Source organism: Natator depressus, chromosome 1 (genome assembly GCF_965152275.1).
Source record: "Natator depressus isolate rNatDep1 chromosome 1, rNatDep2.hap1, whole genome shotgun sequence".
Lineage (NCBI taxonomy): Eukaryota > Metazoa > Chordata > Testudines > Cheloniidae > Natator > Natator depressus.
Window position 1 is genome coordinate 340,411,284 of NC_134234.1, and position 19,587 is coordinate 340,430,870.

General features: G+C 41.6%; 1 protein-coding gene across 2 annotated transcripts in view; it reads left to right on the top strand.

Annotated features, from left to right (window-relative positions):
• EXOC4 (exocyst complex component 4) overlaps window positions 1-19,587 on the top strand; it is a 576,720-nt gene that overhangs the window by 58,462 nt on the left and 498,671 nt on the right. For both annotated transcript variants that reach the window (XM_074952890.1, XM_074952899.1), the window contains exons 4-5: window positions 3,881-4,065; window positions 6,573-6,682. In XM_074952890.1, the coding sequence (XP_074808991.1) occupies window positions 3,881-4,065; window positions 6,573-6,682 (295 nt within the window). The remainder of the gene's footprint in view (window positions 1-3,880; window positions 4,066-6,572; window positions 6,683-19,587) is intronic.

Here is a 19,587-nt window from a genome sequence, read left to right on the forward strand (position 1 = left end):
TATTATCACATATTTGTTCCCCACTCAGGTATGTGTAGGTTGAGCAAGTCATCCCATAACCTTCTCTTTATTAAGCTATATAGATCGAGACCCTTGAGTCTCTCACTATAAAGACACATTTTCCAATTCTTTAATTATTCTCATGGCCCTTCTCTGAATCTCTCCAACATATCAATGTCCTTCTTGAGTTATGGACGCAAGAACTGGACACAGTAGTTCAGCAGCAGTTGGACCAATGTCAAATACAGAGGTAATAGAACCTCTCTGCTACTCAACGTTTCCTTTTTACACATCCAAGGATTGCATTACCAAAGCATTGCCCTGGGAGCTCATGTTCAGCTTATTATCCATCGCATCCCCCTTGTCTCTTTCAGAGTCACTGCTTCCCATGATAGTCCCCCATCCTGTAAGTATGGCCTACATTCTTTGTTCCTACATGTATGACTTCACATTTGGCCATATTAAAACGCTATTGTGTGTGCCCAGCTCACCAGAATGTCTGGATTGCCTGGTATCAGCAACCTGGCCTCTTCTTTATTTACTACTCCCCCCAATCTTTGGATCCTGTGCAAACTTTATTAATAATTATTTTGTTTTCTTCCAGGTCATTGGTAAGATTATTAAATAGCATAGGGCCAAGAACCAATACTGGAGGGTCCCCACCAGGAAAAAACCCATCTGCTTGATGATTCCCCGTTTATAATTATATTTTGAGAACTGTTAGCCAGCCACTTTTTAATCTGTTGAATGTGTTCTGTATTGATTTTGCATTGGTCTAGTTTCTTACTCACTCCCAGTCCAGTGTTCTAACCATGTTTGATGGGCATGCCAGAACAGAATCCAGCTTGCTCTTCTGTAACTTCATTGGCTTTGAAGTACTAACAGGGGTAAATGCTGCTTTATGTGAGTAAAGAAAAGGGATTTGACTTTGCAGCCACACAAGAAGATAGGCTTTAGAAGATGCTGTTTTTTACATAGGGTTTATTCCAACTCCCAGTGAAGTCAATATGAATCTTTACATTGGCATCAGTGGAGCTGAATCAGACCCATATTTCCTTTTTCTCACCAAAACTGTTCTTTAAATAAAAGCTTTCCCCTTTAGCCTCTTGTGTCTTGGCAATCAACAGTAAATAGGGGTTTACTGAAGTGTGGCAGTGGCTAGGTAAAAGGCTCAAAGCCTGCATAACATTGATCGTTGGCTGTGTTGTTTACCTCTAGAATTCAATCACTGTGAAAGTGGCGTTATCAGGGGCATAACTCTCCTGCATGTCTAACTGCAAATATGAAGTGTCACAAATGCCATTTCCGAAAAAAAATTGCTGTAGTTTTTGCCAAAGAAGAAATGTAAATGTATATGGAAGTTTTTTTTATTCATACAATAAATGATTGACTATTCTATTTGTTTTCCTAAAGCTTTGCTTGAGACTTTTATGTTGATATAATAGTTTAGTTTTGTGCATGGCCTTTTTTTTAAGCTCGAGAAGAAAAAGAAGAAAAGAGCCCAGCGATGTGAGTGAGAAGTAGAATGTCAGCTTTCAAAATGCCTACTTCTTCTTTCCTCACTGCATCCCACTCCCTTCCCATTTCACAATCCTTTCCCCAGCTCTGTTTGTTGATTTAGGTCCTCCTGAATTTGTTCCTGATGTGGTGAAATGCTGAGTGTTTGCTGGGCGGTACCTAATACCCCCAGCTTTCATTGAAGTCCTGGGATGTTAAGGACTCAGCACCTCAAAGGATCAAGCTCTTTGGGCAGACACAGTCAACGCACACCATTACCCGCCCTCCCTTTTATCAAAATATGTCTACCTCTTGTCCTCAATGCCTTTTACCTGCAGGGCTGCAGCCACTTCCCTAGCACAGATCAGCAGAAGAGGGAGTCCCATCCAGTCCTTCCTGGCCAAGGGATGATGTCAGTTGATAAAAGTGGAGGATTCTTAGCTGATTCTTTCCCTTAAGAATAGAAATTTAGTATTTAATTTTTTTGATGTTGCATGCATTGGCATAGTACCTGGGCACTATTTAGAGGTCGACAGTAATACAGACATAAGTTCTACTAAACGGGCCAGGCAGAATAGAATATTACAAACTACAACCATGCACTGATAAAGTCCCCTAACCTCTGGCTGCAGAAACCAAGAATTGGGAAACTACCTGGCTAAGGAGATATGCCTTACGCTGTGCTCCAATGGGCATCAGACCTCCGCTCTCATCCACGAGAGGGAGCAAATTTCACAGGTATGGACTTCTTGCGGAAGCAGAGAAGTCCAGTTTCTTCTTATAAATTTCTCTATTACTGTAAAAGACTGCAATGGCTGAAGCTGCTTCAGGGCAATTCTGGATTTTGGGGTAAGTAAAGCAGGACATAGTTGGCCCGTGAACTGTGTGTATCTGTTAATATTTATTAAGGGATCAGACCTTAGCTTGGCTGCCTGCTTACTAAATCTCCTTGCTTTTCATTTTTAATATCTAACTGACAGGTGCACTGTTAATTTAAATTCTATGTTGTAAGCAAATGTCTTCACTTATTTTACTAACAGCATCTTAGATTATTAAAAGAGAGATTTTAAAAATTCAGTCCCCTTCCATTTATGCTGTTTTATATTTGCATGTCTTTCAGCTTGGATGATGAAAATCTATGAAATAAGTTTCATTTTTGTTGATAGTCACTTTCAGGTTTTTAGTTCTGTGATGTTTAGATTTCAAACATTACAAAGGCGATGGTATATCTCTGAATTCAAAACAACTGCAGAAACATTTCTATTGGTCATAGATTTTATAAAAGTTTGGCTTTACAAAATGTCAGTGCTGGGCCAAATGTAAATTGACAGTGTCCCTTTAATCTACTAGTTTGTCATTCCGAGAGGTTTGTGGTCAAATTCAGTTTTAGGGCACAACTGAAAATTAGCTAGGGATCTCGTTCTAGCGCACAGCAGGTGTTAGCTGGTCACTCTTGAAATGCATTGGCAGAGTTTTGTGGGAGAGGCTTGCCCGGTGCCTACCTATGTTATGCCAGCTCAAGCCACTGCCTGTCACTGTATTAAAGTCTCAAAATGAGGGAAAACATTTTTTCATGCTAAAATTGTGTATGTATTAAACCAAAAAGATTAACCTCCTAGAAGATCTTGATAGCTCAGAGTACTGTCCCCTGTTCTCACCAGACACTGCCTGTGATTCCCATGTAAATCAGACTTGGTTGGTTTAACAGTTCGAATAGGAGACTCTGAGATTCAGGACTTCTGGGTTCCATTTTCTGCTGTGCTACTGAGTCATTACCTTGCGTAAGTGAACTAAAATCTTCATGTCTGTTTCCTCTATCTGTAAAATGGGAACGGTGTGACTGCTCTTTGAAGTTTTGGGAGGTTTAATTGTGTAAGGATGTGAGACTATCAGTTTGGCTGGAGTCACTATTAAGAGAGGAGGAAGCAGACTTAAGACCAACTATTCCAGCACAGAACTTTCAAAGCCTTATTACTTGCTAAACCTATTTCAAGAAGCACTGTGCTCTGGTTTTGTTTAACAATGTTCAGAATAGATTCTCTTTCACGCAAACATCTGATGAGACGTTTGAAGGTGCTCGTGACAGTGATTTTGTTTGTATCTATGTCAGTTTTACAAGTCTACTTGTTTTTTAAGAACAAAATTAAAAATATATTTCTCTTATTTTGAATTTGTGTCTGCTTTAAACAACCTTCCGGACAGCACTCACTGCGGTGTTGATATGTACCAGAAAGAACAGAGATCGTTTCTCTTTGACTAAAGGAAAAATGGGCATTGAGGATAGTGAGGAAGATTTAGGATTAGGAGAGTGGAGCCCACATTTAATATTTAATAAAATTTAGTAACATGATAAATTGTCATATTTATTGAATTTTGTTTCCAGGTATCAGCAGTGGACTCTTTAGAGGGTCCTCTTCTTCAGGTGGAGGGACTGAGTGATCTGAGGCTAGAGCTTCACAGTAAGAAGATGAACATGCACTTAGTCCTAATAGATGAATTGCACCGTCATCTGTACATCAAATCTACTAACCGTGTGGGACAACGGAACAAGGAGAAAGGGAAAATAAGGTTGGTTTCAGGTAGTGTTAACTCAGCACTTGGGGGTGGGAGGGTGGAGGAACCACTTTCTCCCTTGGTGAGCAGAAGACTTTCCAGAGAGAGTGCTATCATCTTCTGCAAAATCTAACCTCTCATTGGGGTGAATATTTCTAGCTCCACTGGTTGAATAAAACCTTCCGATGATGGTCCCTTCTGACTTAAAGTCTATGAGTCTGTTCTGCCTTCTTGAGCCTGCAGACAGACTGCTCCACTGCCGATCCTCAGACATTCCCAAGCTGCAGCCCAGTGAGGACAGGTCAGAGTGTTGTCAGTTTTCACTGCTCCTGTTTGTAACCCTGTGGGTAGTAATGACATTGGCAGTCAGGGTAGTTTCACTCTGCTACGTGTTTAGGAATGCTATAAGTAGCAACAGAGGCAGGCAGCTAGAGTCGTTCAGTAGGGAGGAGAACACAAAAATAGAGATTGTGGAGGGGTAGATTAGTAGATATTCTCCATCCCTATGCAGTGTTCAGGAGGGTCTGGTGGGGTGGTAAGGGTAAGAACAGCGAGAGAGAGAGCATGCTTTCCTCCTCACTTCCAGCAGTCTGAGGGGGATAGAAAGCTTCAAACTAATCATACAGGTTCTAGCCGGAGGTCATGAAATTTGAGGTTTTTAGCAGAGTCTACAGACAGCAACTTGAGTGAGGTAACAGGTTGGTGCTTCTCACCTGGGTGTTGCTTCTGATCATTGGGATACCTCATTGACTTTAGTCCTCTGGCTCTTATTTGTCTGATCAGTGTTTCTATTTCAATCCCTGTGTATGAGGAGGGTGGGTGGGAAGAGATGGATGAGAAAAGCTAGAAAAGAGAAGTAAAGTGGGAGAGGGTATTCTTCTGAATGAGAGAGTGAGAAAATAGAGTGTAGGGAAGCAAATAGGGAGGTAAGAGAGAATACAATGAAAACAACAGAGAGAAAAGATGCATTATGATTTATGTTGGAAAGAAAAAAGAATAGTGTAGCGAAGCCAGGAAGGGTAAGAAGGGGTAATCAAAATAGAGGGGGCGTAGTCAGTTACATTAAACAAATTATTAAACAGAAAGTTGATTGAAGTTGAAATTTCTAAGCAGAAGGCTTGTTAATGAGTCGTCATAGTCTCTTGCTCACTCACCCCATTAATTAAAAACAAACACAAAGCTTGCTGCCCCCATATACACACTTGCTGATAAACGACAATCCTGTGTTCCTGCTGCAGGGACACTTATCTCTTTCCTGCTCTCTTTTCTTACATTTAACACACACCTTCCTGTCGTACCTCATCACTGTTTATACTGTAAGCTGTTTGGGGCAGGGACAGTCTGTCATCTGATGATAGAAATCACCTAGCAAAGTCGGGTCTGATCCTGATTGAGGGCTCAGGATACTACTGCAATATAAATAATTGAATGTTGTTGTTAATTTCACTACAATGACTTGCACAACTTTTTAATTCCTTTGAACTGGGGGTGGTGTGGATTTTGGAGGAGGTTTTCACACAGGCAGCTAGGCCTTGAGTTAGTGCGTGTCAAGAAAGTGTTGCAACCCCTAAGGTAATGTAGCAACCTCATTATAGGAGCATTCTTTGCTTTTCTTAACGTGATTTCTTGCTTGTGTTTCCCCTGCCTCATTCAGCCTCTTGCCTTTCCTTATGTGGCTGGGCAGTTTGACACACTCTTGACAGATAAATGTTAATTTATTGCAGAAAGTAATAAAGTACCTTTCCTTTTACGTAATAGGCCTTGTGGAAGAGGTGAATGTGTGTGTGTTGAGCTGCGATTTTGAAGAGGGGAGAAGGGGGTAGGATGTTGTGGAGTGGGCTGGGAGGAGATTTCCATGCTGCTTAAAAGAAGGCATGGAAGTGGACTTTATCCCTTCTAGTAACGGCGCTAGTTGCCTCATTGGATGGTTAGGCTTCCAGATCGTAATCAACTATTTAATGCCTATTGACCATAATTTTGGCATGAATTCATTTTGTCAGTGCTGGAAGAAGATCCTTTACAATAACCAAGAAACTCCCTTGGTAAAACAATACATCAAAAGTCTTGAGGTATCTGAAGAATGCACTTGAGAGCAGGGGGAATTTTTTGAAGCAAAATCCAATTTGTTTAGGTCCTGATAGTGCAGCTAAAGCCACATAGGCAGGTACAGACTCATATTAAATCAGTGAGACTTTGCGGGGGGCGGGGGGGCTGTCTTTGTGGATCTAGTTGTGGGATCGGGGCCCTGGTTTCCTCTTATGCTTATCTTTTTAAATGAGCTTGCAATAGTAGTGTCTCTTCTGTCTCATTGTTTCCTTGCGCTCTCCCTTTCTGTTTGTATCCAGCTGTTCTCTCCTGTCTTATACTTAGATTGTAAGCTTCTCAGGGCTGGGATTGTCCACGTTAATGTTTTTATAGTGCCTAGCACAATAGGATCGTGGTCTATGATTGGGGTCCCTCGGTGCTACAATAGTATGTTAATGTATTTGAAGCTGTTGGTTTGCTTTTTTCCCCCTGCCCAGTTCACTTGTGAAGGATGCCTCTCCCATACCTCTTATTGACGTGACCAACTTGCCTACACATTGGAAGTTCCTTGACGCCTCCCAGTTCAGCACTCCCGGGAGCTCTAGTGGTGAGTATGAATACCTGCATGTTTCATTTATAGATCTCTAAGTGCAATTGTAAATATCATTATCTCCATGTGTGATGGGGTGCTTACCCCACACAGTCATAAAAGGAGTTAACCAGGCCCTGCCCCAAAAGGAGCAATGGAGGTGAGTCCTGTGAGCAGTGCAGAAAGGCTGCAGGAAGCACAGTCAATCAGGGAGGAGTTGCAGGGAACAACCAATCAGGACCCGGTAGGCTCAAATAAAAGGGAGCTGCCGGGCAGGGTAGGGCTGTTGCTGCTGGGAGCCCAGGGAGTAAGAACTGCATCCCTGGAAGGCTGAGAGAACTGTAAGCACCTTGGACAGAGCTGTGGCTGGCTCCTGGTCCTGAGCAACTCTGAGTGCCCTGAGGTGAGGGTGAAGAAGGTGGTGGGGCTATGGAGAAGGGGGCCTGGGAAGTGGCCCAGGGTAGTAGAGCGGCGCTGACTGAGGTTACAGAGGAGCAGCAGGAAGCTGGTATTTACAGGGTCCCTGGGTTGGGGTCCAGAGTAGTGGGGCAGGCCTGGGGAGGTGGCTGAACTGTTAGACAGGTACACTTCTCCCCCGCCTCCTGGAAGGAGGAAATACAGATGAGAGTCGCAAAGAGGACGCTGCGGTTCTAGGAGCTGAGAGAGGAGCCATAGGGTGGAGCAGAGACAGAGTGACGGTGGGCAGACCGCAAATGTGGGTGTTGGCCTTGAGCTAATCCCCAGTACAACCAGGAGGAGGCGCCAGTTTGGCAATGAGGGCTGCACCTTGTGACACCATTTCACAGATGAGGGACACTGAAGCACAGAGATGTCAAGTGACTTGCCCAAGGTCATAGAGAGAGTTGGTGGCGGAAGCAGGAATAGAGTGCAGTCTGCTAACTCCCATTCAGATGTCCAGTACTAACATGGTTTAGCAGGTTTCTTCCTGACTAGTCATCCATTTACCTATTTTTTTTTGTTCTCTGCTCAAATTAATTATATTTCATTCTATTTGCTGCTCCTGGTTTGATTGTCTTTTTGATATACATACTTCTGGCCAGGAGGGAGGCTTGTAGTTAATTCCCTTTGGGTCCAGACATCTCCTTACCTTATTTAATAGAGGATGGCAGGTAAACAAGACAGTGCAAATTTATTTTTCTGGGTTAGAGCTAAAAAACCAGAACGTTTCTTCTAAAAGCCCTTGTGGAAACTGTTATCTGCAGAGAAACCTCTGCCTATATGCATCATAGCTTTTCAGCATTTATTTCTCTATTTTTATTGTTGCTAGGGAAATTTTCGTAATATATTTTGCACTTCCTTAGCAGTGAAAGTACTGCACGAAGGGTGAATTAAGCCGCCCAACAGCTCAGTGAGTTGAGTCGGCAGGGTTGTCCTTATTTTGCAGAGGAGTATGATGAGCTTAGAAAGAGGTGAAGTGCACGCCTCTCAGTGTGCTGCCCAGCTAAATGAGCAATGCAATATGGAGCACCCTTTCTTCATGGTGCATAAAACAGCTCCACTTTACACAAACTACAAAGGGAATTAAAAGTTAATAACCAGGTTAAGAACCTTCCTTTTTCTTTTTTGTCGAATTTTGTCCTTCTCTCATTGCCATTAGTTTTTTTCCTTTGATTCCTTTTTTCTTGTTTCTTATCTCTCCTTTATTTTCTGTCCCTCTTTCTCCTCACATTTGTCTCATGGCCCCTTTGTTTAACTTGATGGGCTTTCATTTCTCCTACATAGCACATTTCTTCAGCGCTGGTTGTTTGCTATAGAGACCGGCTCTTTATAGAGAGAATGAGTGTGTCTGTATTGCTGTTTAGGAGGGGGATGTGGGAAGAGCTTTCATTAGTGGAATCTGAGCACCAGTTGATGGATTTTTCTCCCCCACGATCTCTTGCTGAGGTCTCTCCACAGAATCTATGACTTGGTGGCTTCAATGCTGGAATATAGGAGCCACCCAAAAGTAATGGAAAATCTGGTCATTTCTGAATTTTCTGTCATTGTTGAAAGGACTGGTTCAGTGACTTGCCCAAGGTCACATGACAAGTAAGTGGAAGACATGGGAAAATGTCCCCTTATGTAAACACTAGCCTGTACTCTCTTCAGTACCTATTTGTATATTCATCTACTTCTGCTGCGTATTCCCCACCTGAAATCCTAATCTTCTGTCTGTGCAATAACAATGACTGTAGTTGTTGTGGAGCTGATGGTGATGTCCCAGAGGATTCTGACTTCAACGGGGAATAAGCAGAAGGAGAAGATGGATCTATTTAATAAACATTAAAACCATCTCTGTGTGAATATGCTCAGCAAGAATAAGATCAAGTGAGAAAAATATCAGGTATATCAGCAAAACAGCTTCTAAATAATACTAAGCCCTTCTAATTCTTCTCACTTTCAGAGGATTGCATAAACTAAGTGATGCCCATCGCATCTTGTGCAGGAGATAAGCACTCATTACTGTACAAGACTGGCCAGCAGATCATGCCAAATCCTATCAAATGTAGACCTGGCCACAGTGATGAATGCATTTTAATGTCTGAGGCTGGACTACCGTAGTTCTTTTTGTTTAGGAAGGAAGTCCATTTCCTGATGAGGTGCCAGCTTGTTCAGAATATCTGGCTGCTCACCAACAGCCCCTAAGACCACTTGACCTCAGTATGCCACTTTCTTTATTGGCTCCACATTAACTGGAGAGTGTCCAGTTCAAGGTCACTGTCCTGACTTTCTAATATTCAATTCCTGTGTGGAATTGGCCATGTGTCCCTGCGACACCATGCTTCCCACTAGAATTGACCCCCACAACAGCTGCATTGCATGGGAGCAATGACTGTGTCAACCAACAAGGGCAGGTTCATGACTGTGAGAGACGGAACTTTCTCGGAGACCAGATCAAGAGTATGGAATTCTCTGCGGGAAGAAATAAGAATGACTGATACTTTTCCCACACTTGGAGCCAAGAGTAAAATCCTCCTCTTTGCCCAGGCTTTCCCAAATATTATTATTATTATTTATTATTTATTTGTATTATCCTAGCACCTAGGAGCTCCATTCATTGATCATGACCTCATTGTGCTAGGTACTGTACAACAGAACCAAAAAATATTCCTTGCCCAAAGAGATTACGCTCGAAGTATGAAATGAGACACAACAGATGGATACAGACAGATGGGAGAGTACAAGGAAATAATGAGATCGTGTTGGTCAGCATGTTAGGCAGTGGTGTCGGCACACCAGCAGCCTAACTGTTGTTAAGGTTTTGTAGGCCTTATGGCAAAGGAGAGTTTTCGGGGGCAGATTTGAAGGAGGATAATATTTACAGGTAGCTCCTGCTAAGCGGAAAGGGGGAGAAAGCACAAAGATGTTTGTTTGAAAATGTAACAAGTGGGCACTGGAGACTGGCCTCATGGGCTAATCAGAGACAGGAGTCAACTGATCCTGAGTGAGAGATGATAGGTGAGGTGGGGATAGGCCATGATGGGTCTTGAATGTGAAGTCAGCAGCTTATGTTTGATGTGATAGAGAAGAGGGAACCGGTAAAGAGATACAAAGAGAGGGGTGATATGGTCAAAGTGACAGGCTAGGAAAATGATCTTTGCAGCAGCATTGTGAAAGGTTATGAGTGGGACAGGATTTGTCAAGGCCAGGGAAAAGGGATGTCACAGTAATTGAAATATGAAATGATGAGAGCCTGGATGCGAGTTTTAGCTGTGTGGACGGGTAGGAAAGGCTGTATCTTAGAGAAGTTATGTAGAAAGGATCTGTAAGACTTAGACATAGCCTGGATATAAAGATCTAGAGAGAGGTCTGAGTCGACACCCAGGTTATGGCTTGCATGACAGGATGACAGTGTTGTCCACAGTGATTGAGAAAGGTGGTAGTGGGGAGAGTTTGGGGAGGAAGATTGAGCTCTGTTATCATGATGTTGAGCTTGAGCTGATGGCAAGATGTCCATGAAAAGAAATCAGAGAGAGAGACTGGGAAGATGCTATTTTTCAGGCAGCAAGTAGGGAGTTACACAGCTCATTCACCAAGGTTGCTAGAAAGGTAAAGAAGACCCCTTTAAAAATGAAGGGGGTTAAGTGGGCAGCGGTTGAAGGTGAGTCTCTTACAGAGTCTCTCTGAGGGCATGTGGCAGCAGCAGTCTGTCTTCATGAGGGCACTTTATAGAATTCCAGTAAGAAACAAGCTGGAAGCCTTTGTCTTTCTGCTGTACTGTGGAATGATATTATATGATTAGAGATATGTAAATCTTACGGCAGATGGGGGTGAATAATGTAATCAAATGACACACTCACCCCAAATGTAAGAATAAATAAATTCCTCAATAGGAATAATACAGTAATTTCTAAAATTAAGTCAGTCACTGGCTGTATACCCTGATTGAGCAAGGTACTTTAAGGACGAATAGTCCTGTTGAGCTTAATAGTGGTACTTGTGTGCTTAAAGTTAGGCATGTGTTTAAAATATCTTGCTGAATAAGGGCCTTAAAAATGCAATTTTGCCTTGAAAAGTGACTGAAAAATGTCATAGTCGGTTTTCCTGTTTATTGGCTATCAATTACTTCTAATTTAAAGCTGCTCAGTTAAGTTAAACGGTGTGTGTTTTACTTGCCAGCGTTGCAGTCTCACCATGAGATCTAAGTCAAGCATGATTCTTTCCTAATGCATTATCATTGGTACTAAAGATTCAACAGACTAAATGATCCTCACAATTACATTTGAATTGCCCCAAATGCCTTTGTTACAGCTACACAAATGCAAGGGAGGGCTTACTTTGAAGGCAGCGGGTTCCACACTCCACAGGTGCAACTTGGAAGACAGTGTGGCTTGCAGAGCTTCTTTTTCCCCCTTCATGAAGGTAATTTATAGATTACAAGGCCAGAAGGGACCATTGTGATTGTCTCGTTTGACCTCCTGTATAGTACAGGTTTGTAGAACTTCCTCAAAATAATTCCTAGAGTAGATCTTTTAGAAAAACATCCAGTCTTTATTTAAAAATTGTCACTGACCAAGAATCCACCATGACCCCAGTAAGTAGTTCCAATGGTTAATTACTCTCACTGTTAAATGTACTCCTTTATTTCCATGATGCATAAACGGGGAAAAAGAATCCACTCTGATTTTCAGATCCAAGGATGAGTTTGCAGAGCTGGGACGTATAAAAAGAAACCCTTCATTTTACTTTATATTTTCTCAGTTTACAGGTAATCGTGATACAAGAAACATGGAAGCCCATGTTGCCAGTTTTATAGTCCTTGTTAGTACCGAACCATACTTTAAACTGACAGCACCAGCTGATTGTTCATATCAGGCTGGCAGCTTGAGTTTTGAAGCATGTAATGTTTTCACGCTTTTTTGTGTGTACTTAGTATTTTTTGTGTGAGAGAAGTCAAAAGATCCAAATACCTGAAACCAGTGGGCCTGCTTCTGTAATATAAGCGATATAATTTCATCCAGTTTCTCCTTTATTGAGCCCAAAAACTTGTTTGACTAAAGCTTATCTTCCAGAAAGGCATTCAGTCTTGATTTGAAGACTTCAAGTTCTCACACCAGTGCAAATGAGGAGTAACTTCACTGAAATGAATGGAGTTAAATTGGCATAAGTTATCTCAGAATCAGTGCTTATAATGCCATGTTGAGGAGGGCAACCTTCTCAGATCAAAATGCTTGTTTCCCAAAGCTAGAAAAGTCATGGAATTGTGGGTAGAACTGTGTGAAAACCATTGCTTTAGAAAGGCTGACGTCCTCCTGGCATTTTTTCCACGGTATTGATCCCTCATATGTTTTGGTATTGGAGTGAGAAGGGAGGCAGGTTAGAAAATGACTGAAGCTTGTATAAAATCATTTTTTTATGACTACCACATGGGCCAAAATAGAAATTGAACAATGGAAATTATGCAGGTGAAGGCTTTCCAAGTAATCTCAAATTAGGCCTTTGGGGCCCTATGAACTTGCATTCTTTTTGTCAAAAAGGGTTAAAGGAAGAGGGGTATAATCTGGAAAGACATAATGTATGGAAAGTAGTACATAAAATTTTACTAGCTGCCCATAAAAGCATGCATCTAAGAAAATATACCATAATAAATAGCAGCAAAATTTGACCGTCATAGGAATGAAAAACATAACCCAAGAGTCTGTTCCTTAGCTACTCTACGTGGATGAGTTATCAGCAGTGGTTTTGCTGGGGATTGGATTGGATTTGGGTGAGTAAAGTGCCTCTTGTAGCAATTTTCCTTCTTGAGAGGTGGTGGAATCATACAAATTAGGTGCCATCTATTAGGACGGATATTTTTATAGAAGATCGTCAGACTGGAGATGCACCAGGGAAATTGCTACCTGAATAAGTGTGGGAGGTATTTAATTATGGTATAAATGATTCAACTTTCTGTTGCTTTAAATCAAACATCTTTTTTGATAAGCGGATAATTGTGCATTTTCATGTTTGTTTCCTGTGATGTAGATTTATGAAAATGACTTTCCGGTTTACTGAAGAACATAAGAACAGCCATACTGGCCCAGTATCCTGCCTCTGAAAGTGTCCAGTGCCAGATGCTTCAGAGGCCATGGACAGAACAGGGCAATTTTGAGTGATCTATCCCCTGTTGTCTTGTCCAAGCTTTCTGACAGTTGGAGATATAGGGACGTCGGGGACATGGCATTGTGCTACTGATCATCTTGGCTAATAGCCATTGATGGACCTATTCTCCATGAACTTATCCAGTTCCTTTTTGAACTCAATTATAGGTTTGGGCTTTACAACCTTACAACCCTGGCATTGAGTTCCGCATGTTGACTGTGCATTGCGTGAAGAAGTACGTCCTTATGTTTGTTTTTGAATTGTTACCTGTTAATTTCATAGGGTGACCCCCTAATTCTTGTGTTATGTGAAGGTGTAAATGCTTTTCACTTTATCCACACCATTATGATTTTATAGATCTCTATCATATCCCCTTCAGTCATCTGTTTTCCAAGCTGAACAGACCCAGTCTTTTTAATCTCTCCTCATATGGAAGCTGTTCCATGCCCTTAATAATTTGTGTTGGCCTTCTCTGCACTTTTTGCAGTTCTAATCTATCTTTTTTGAGATGGGGTGACTAGAACTACACGTAGTATTCAAGTTATGAGCGTACCATAAATTTATATAGTGGCATTATATTTTCGGTTTTGTTATTTATCCCTTTCCTAATGGTTCCTGACATTCTGTTTGCGTTTTTGACTTCCACTGCATATCGAGTGAATATTTTCAGAGAACTATGCACAATGACTCCAAGATCTTTCTTGAGTGGTAACAGCAAATTTAGATTGCATCATTTTGTATGTATAGTTGCAATGATGTTTTCCAATGTGTATAATTTTGCACTTAACATTACACTTCATTGCCATTTTGTTGCCCAGTCACCTAGTTTTGTGAGATCCCTTTGTAACTCTTTGCGTTCAGCTTTGGACTTAATTGTCTTGAGTAATTTTGTGTCATCTGCAAATTTTGCCAAGTCACAGTAAACCCCCTTTTCTAGATCATTTACTGGTCCCAGTACAGATCCTTGGGGGACCCCGCTATTTACCTTTCTCCATTGTGAAAACTGACAGTTTATTCCTGCCCTTCATTTCCTATCTTTTAACCGAGAGGATTTTCCCTCTTATCCCATGACTGCTTAGTTTGCTTAAGAGCTTTTGATGAGGGACCTTGTCATGGGCTTTTTGAAAGTCCAAGTACACTTATAAAAGCTGTGTTGACTCTTCTCCAACATGAAATATGCATCTATGTGTCTGATAATTCTGTTCTTTACTGTAGTTTCAATTATTTTGCCTGGTACTGAAGTTAGGTTTACTGGCCGGTAATTGCCAGGATCGCCTCTGTAGCCTTTTAAAAAAAATTGGCATTACATTATGCGATAGACCCAGGCCAGTTGGGTACAGCAGAGTAGTAGAAGGCGGATATACTGGCCATTGGATAAGCAGTTTTCTGTTCCCTGACTGACCAGAGCAGGGGCTGCTCCAGGCTAGGGTGGACACATGACTCCAATTATCCTGCCAAGAGTCAGGTGAGGCCGTTAAGCTAATGTGAACACCTGACTCTAATTAAGGCCCCTCGGATACTATAAAAAGGCTCACTCCAGTCAGGCCGAGGAGAGCCAGGGAGCCAGAGGAGATGAAGTGTGGCTGAAGGGCTGGGTAATGAAGACACTCTCAAGCCACTGGAAGGGAGCCCTAAGGTAAGGATGAAGAAGGTGTTGAGAGAGAAGCGGGAGACCTGTGGGGAAGTGGCCCAGGGAAATGTAGCAACTCTGGCGATGAAAGGTCGGCTGCCAACAGCTGCTGCCATTAGGGTCCCTGGGCTGGAACTCAGAGTAGAGGGTGGGCCTGGGTTTCCCCCAACCCACCACTACAGAAACACCTCCTGGGAGGGGAAGACTAGTCTCCTGTCCTGACAGGGTCCTAACTGTTCTGGAATAAGCCCTTAGGGACAACAGAGACTGTGGGAGTCCTCCTTCCTGGCTTATGATGAAAATGGCTCAGTAGGCTGTGACCCTTGCCTCTAGAGGGAGAAGGGCTACGTAGAGAGTCACAGTGAGCCTCTGAGTCTAGCGTAATCCGCCAGGAAGCGCAGGACCCACTGAGACAAAGTCGGAGCTCTGCCACAATTAGCTACCATCTATTCTCTAGTACAGAGGCTCGCTTAAGTGGTAGGTTACATACCACAGCTAATAGTTCTGTAGTTTCGTATATGAGTTCCTTCAGACCTCTTGGGTGAATACCATCTGGTCCTGGTGACTTATTACTGTCTAATTTATCAATGTATTCCAAAACCTCCTCTGTTGACACCTCATTATGGAACAATTCCTCAGATATGTCACCTAAAAAGAATGGCTCAAGTGGTGGGAGTCTCTCTCACATCCTCTGCAGTGAGGACAGATGTACAGAATTCATTGAGCTTCTTTGTAATGGCCTTACCTTTCTTGAGTGCTCCTTTAACACCTCGTTCGTCTAGTGGCCTCACTGTCGGCTTGGAAAGCTTCTTGCTTCTGATGTGTATACAGTTTTTTGATGTTCATTTTTGTGTCCTTAGCTAATTGCTCTTCAAATTCTTTACTGGACTGCCTTATTATACTTTTACACTTGACTTGCCAGAGTTTATGCTCCTTTTTATTTTCCTCAGTAGGATTTTACTTCCAGTTTTTAAAAGATGCCTTTTTGCATCTAACCACCTCTTTTACTCTGCTGTTTAGCCACGGTGGCATTTTTTTGTGTGTCCTCTTATTATTTTTTATATGGGGGTATTATTTAAATTGAGCCTCTGTTTTGGTGCTTTTAAGTAGTCTCCATGCAGTTTGCAAGTATTTCACCCTTGTGACTACTGTTCCTTTTAATTTCCATTTAACTAGCTTCCCCATATTTGTGTAGCTCCTCTTTTTGAAGTTAAATGCTATTGTGGTGAATTTCTTTGGCATTTCCCCCCTTCAAGAATGTTAAATTTAAGTATATTATGGTCACGACTACTGAGAGGTTTAGCTATATTCGCCTCTTGGATCTGACCCTATGCTCCATTTAGGACTAGATCAAGAATTGCCTCTCCCCTGGTGGATTCCAGAACAAGGTGCTTCAAGAAGCAGTCATTTGTGATGCCTAAAAATTTTATCTCTGCATCTCTTCGTGACGTGACATATACCCAGTCAGTATCACGAGAGTTGAAATCCCCCGTTATTGTTGTGTTTTCTAGCACTATAGTCTCTCTAATCTCTCAGGGCATTTTCAGTCACTGTCCCCATCCTGTCAGAGGGTCGGTAATACACTCTGATTGCTATACTCTTATTTTCAATCATGGAATTTCTATCTATAGAGATTCTATGGTAAAGTTTATTTTATTTGACTCTTTGCTTTCTTTTACATATTGTGCCACTCCCATGCCATCACAACCCGTTCTCATTCCTGTATGTTTTGTACTCTGGTACTATCATGTATCATTGATTATCCTCATTCCACCACGTTTCTGTAATACCCGTATATCACTATTCTCATTTAATGCAGGCATTCCAGTTCACCCATCTTAGACTTACAGCATTTGTATATATGTTTTTGTAGAGGTAAGGCAAAGACACTGTTCTTCTTCCGAGAGCTTCTGACCTCATGTAATTCTTGGAATGAATTGCATTGTCATATGATAATAGCTTGGTAATTCACTCTAGATTCCTGGGTAGTGTTTTGGACATCTGAAGAAGACCATCTCCCCCAAGCCCATACCAAGTTACACACTGGGCTCAAAGCTTTGGGACAGGCCTCTAGAATTTTCAGTCAGTGCTGTGTAGATGTCCTTGCACTGTATACGTGTCCAGTAAAGTTAGTAGTTATTAATACTGAGTTTCTGCAACAAGGTTCCGTCCATGGTGAGGCTCTCTGGCTGTGTTGATAACATATTTTAAACATAGCTCCCGTTAAACTGGTTTCTAAGAAAGTTTGGTTGTCCAGTCTGGATGGAGCCAAACCATCGGGAAAACAGGTCTAGCCTAGGCAATTCAAGTGATTGCCAAACCATGTTAGAAACTGCTTGGCCAAAGAAACGAGTTTAGCTGAAACCTCATGAGGGGTAAGTGAGGTTCATCCAGCAAATCCTTACTTACCTGAGGAGTCCTTGTGCATGCTAATAGTTGCTTTGGTTTGTATGGGGCTACTCATGTGAGTAAGTATTTGCAGGATCAGGCCCTAAGTTATTAACTGCCTTAGCTGCAGTTATGTTTAAACAGTTCCGATATAACTATGAGGCCAGTATAGAAAGGCCTAATTAAATAAACTGCCAATCTACTGAGCTGCTCAACTGCTGAAATAGGGAGGGAAGGATGCTAATTCTAATAGAAATTGGTTCGTTCAAAACCTTGGTCCACACAACATGTCCTTTTCACTTGGCAAACAGTTTCTGAAAAAACCTAATTATCGCTAACATCTCTTAATGAGCAGTGTGAGTTTCATTTGTGCCGCTTCACAGTCATTTTATTTTGGGAATACAACAAAATGACTTAGATAAAACTGGATTTTTTTTTCTATTTCCTTCGCTGACCCGCAAAAGGAGACTGAAATCTAACTAGCAGACACAAAAATGACTTAGCAAGTAAATAATCACTTCAGTGTATTACAGTGCTTTTATTATTTTGTATGTTTTTTTCATGTCTTCTCTACCTTCTCTAAGTGCTAATGAAATAAGGAAAATAATCTTACTTGTCTTCAAAAATTCCTTACAGATATACTCTAGTTATAAACCTACAGATCTAGGTAGGTATAAAATGTATTCTAACTGTGTTGAGATTCTGACTTGATATTAATGAGTGGCATTGTTAGTGTGCATCATTAGGGCAAGAGAAAATACTGGTCAAGACACTCCATTCTGCAAGACAATCTGAACTGGGATATATATCTGCACCTGCATGGAGCCCTTCTGCCTGTGCCGAGTAGCTTGCAAGATTGGAGCCTTCGGCCTACATTTTCATGTGTGCCTCTTGCCCAATTTTACACTTTTAAGGTTGTCTGATTTCTGTGCCAAAGCTTTGTGTTCAAATGACCCATTGCTGATGTTGAATGACAGAAGAGGGTATGATAAGGGAGAAAGAGGAGTGGTCATAATAGAGAGAGAAGTAACATCTTCAGTTGTATCTTGGGCTGTGATCTAGTCAGGTCCCACGGGACCAACCTAATCTTTCTTTGAGAAGATAACTGATTTTTTTTAGACAAAGGAAATGGAGTAGATCTAATCTACCTAGATTTCAGTAAGGCATTTGATACAGTTCCACATGATAAATTATTAATTAAATTGGAGAAGATGGGGATTAATATGAGATTTGAAAGTTAGATAAGGAACTGGTTGAAGAGGAGACTGTAACACATCATACTGAATTGCTGGAGGGAGGTAGTGGAGTTCCTCAGGGATGGGTCTTGGGACCAATGTTGTTTAACATTTTCATTAATAACCTTGGCACAAAAAGTGATAGTGTGCTAAAAAAGTTTGCAGATGACACAATGTTGGGAGGTAGTGCCAATATGGAGGAGGACCAGCATATCATACAAGAAGATCTGGATGACCTTGAAAACTGGAGTAATACAAATAGGATGAAAGTTAATAGTGCAAAATGCAAGGTCGTGCACTTAGGGACTAGCAGCAAGAATTTTTGCTATAAACTGGGGGCTTCTCAGTTGAAAGAGACAGAGGGAGGAGAAAGAGCTGGGGGTATTGGTTGATCACAGGATGACTATGAGCTGCCAACTTGATGCGACTGTGAAAAAGACTGATGCAATTCCCCATCCCTGAGGTGGCTATATTACACTAATGGATAATTCTCTCCGAAGAACTCATTTCTGCTGTGATGCCCACAAGTTGACTTAATCATAACAAAAAAACTCCTTTCAATTTTATTTTTTTAACTTATTATTTAAAACCTTGCATCCTTCTGCAATTCTTTGTGTCCTGTCTTTTTACATAGCTTGTGCCCCAAGGAGCATACAGTCTCATGTCTGGGTCTTGTACACCTCTGGTGCTTAACAAATGATGAGTATAACTAATGAAATAGGTGAACTATATGTACAGTGAAAAGGTGTACTTGTGGCACCTTAGAGACTAACAAATGTATTTGAGCATAAGCTTTTGTGAGCATCTGTAGCTCACAAAAGCTTATGCTTAAATAAATTTGTTAGTCTCTAAGGTGCCACAAGTCCTCCTTTTCTTTTTGCGAACACAGAGTAACACGGCTGCTGCTCTAAAACCTGTCTATATGTACAGTGTGTGGTACACAAAATGCTTGGCTCTTGGGATGAAAAGTGCAATGAAAATGTGAGCTCTGAACTGAAATGTGTGCACCAATTGTAATATCCTAATAGCTTTGTGATTTAAGTGCATTGTAAATATCTCCTGTGTTCTCACTACCTGCTTGCTAAAAA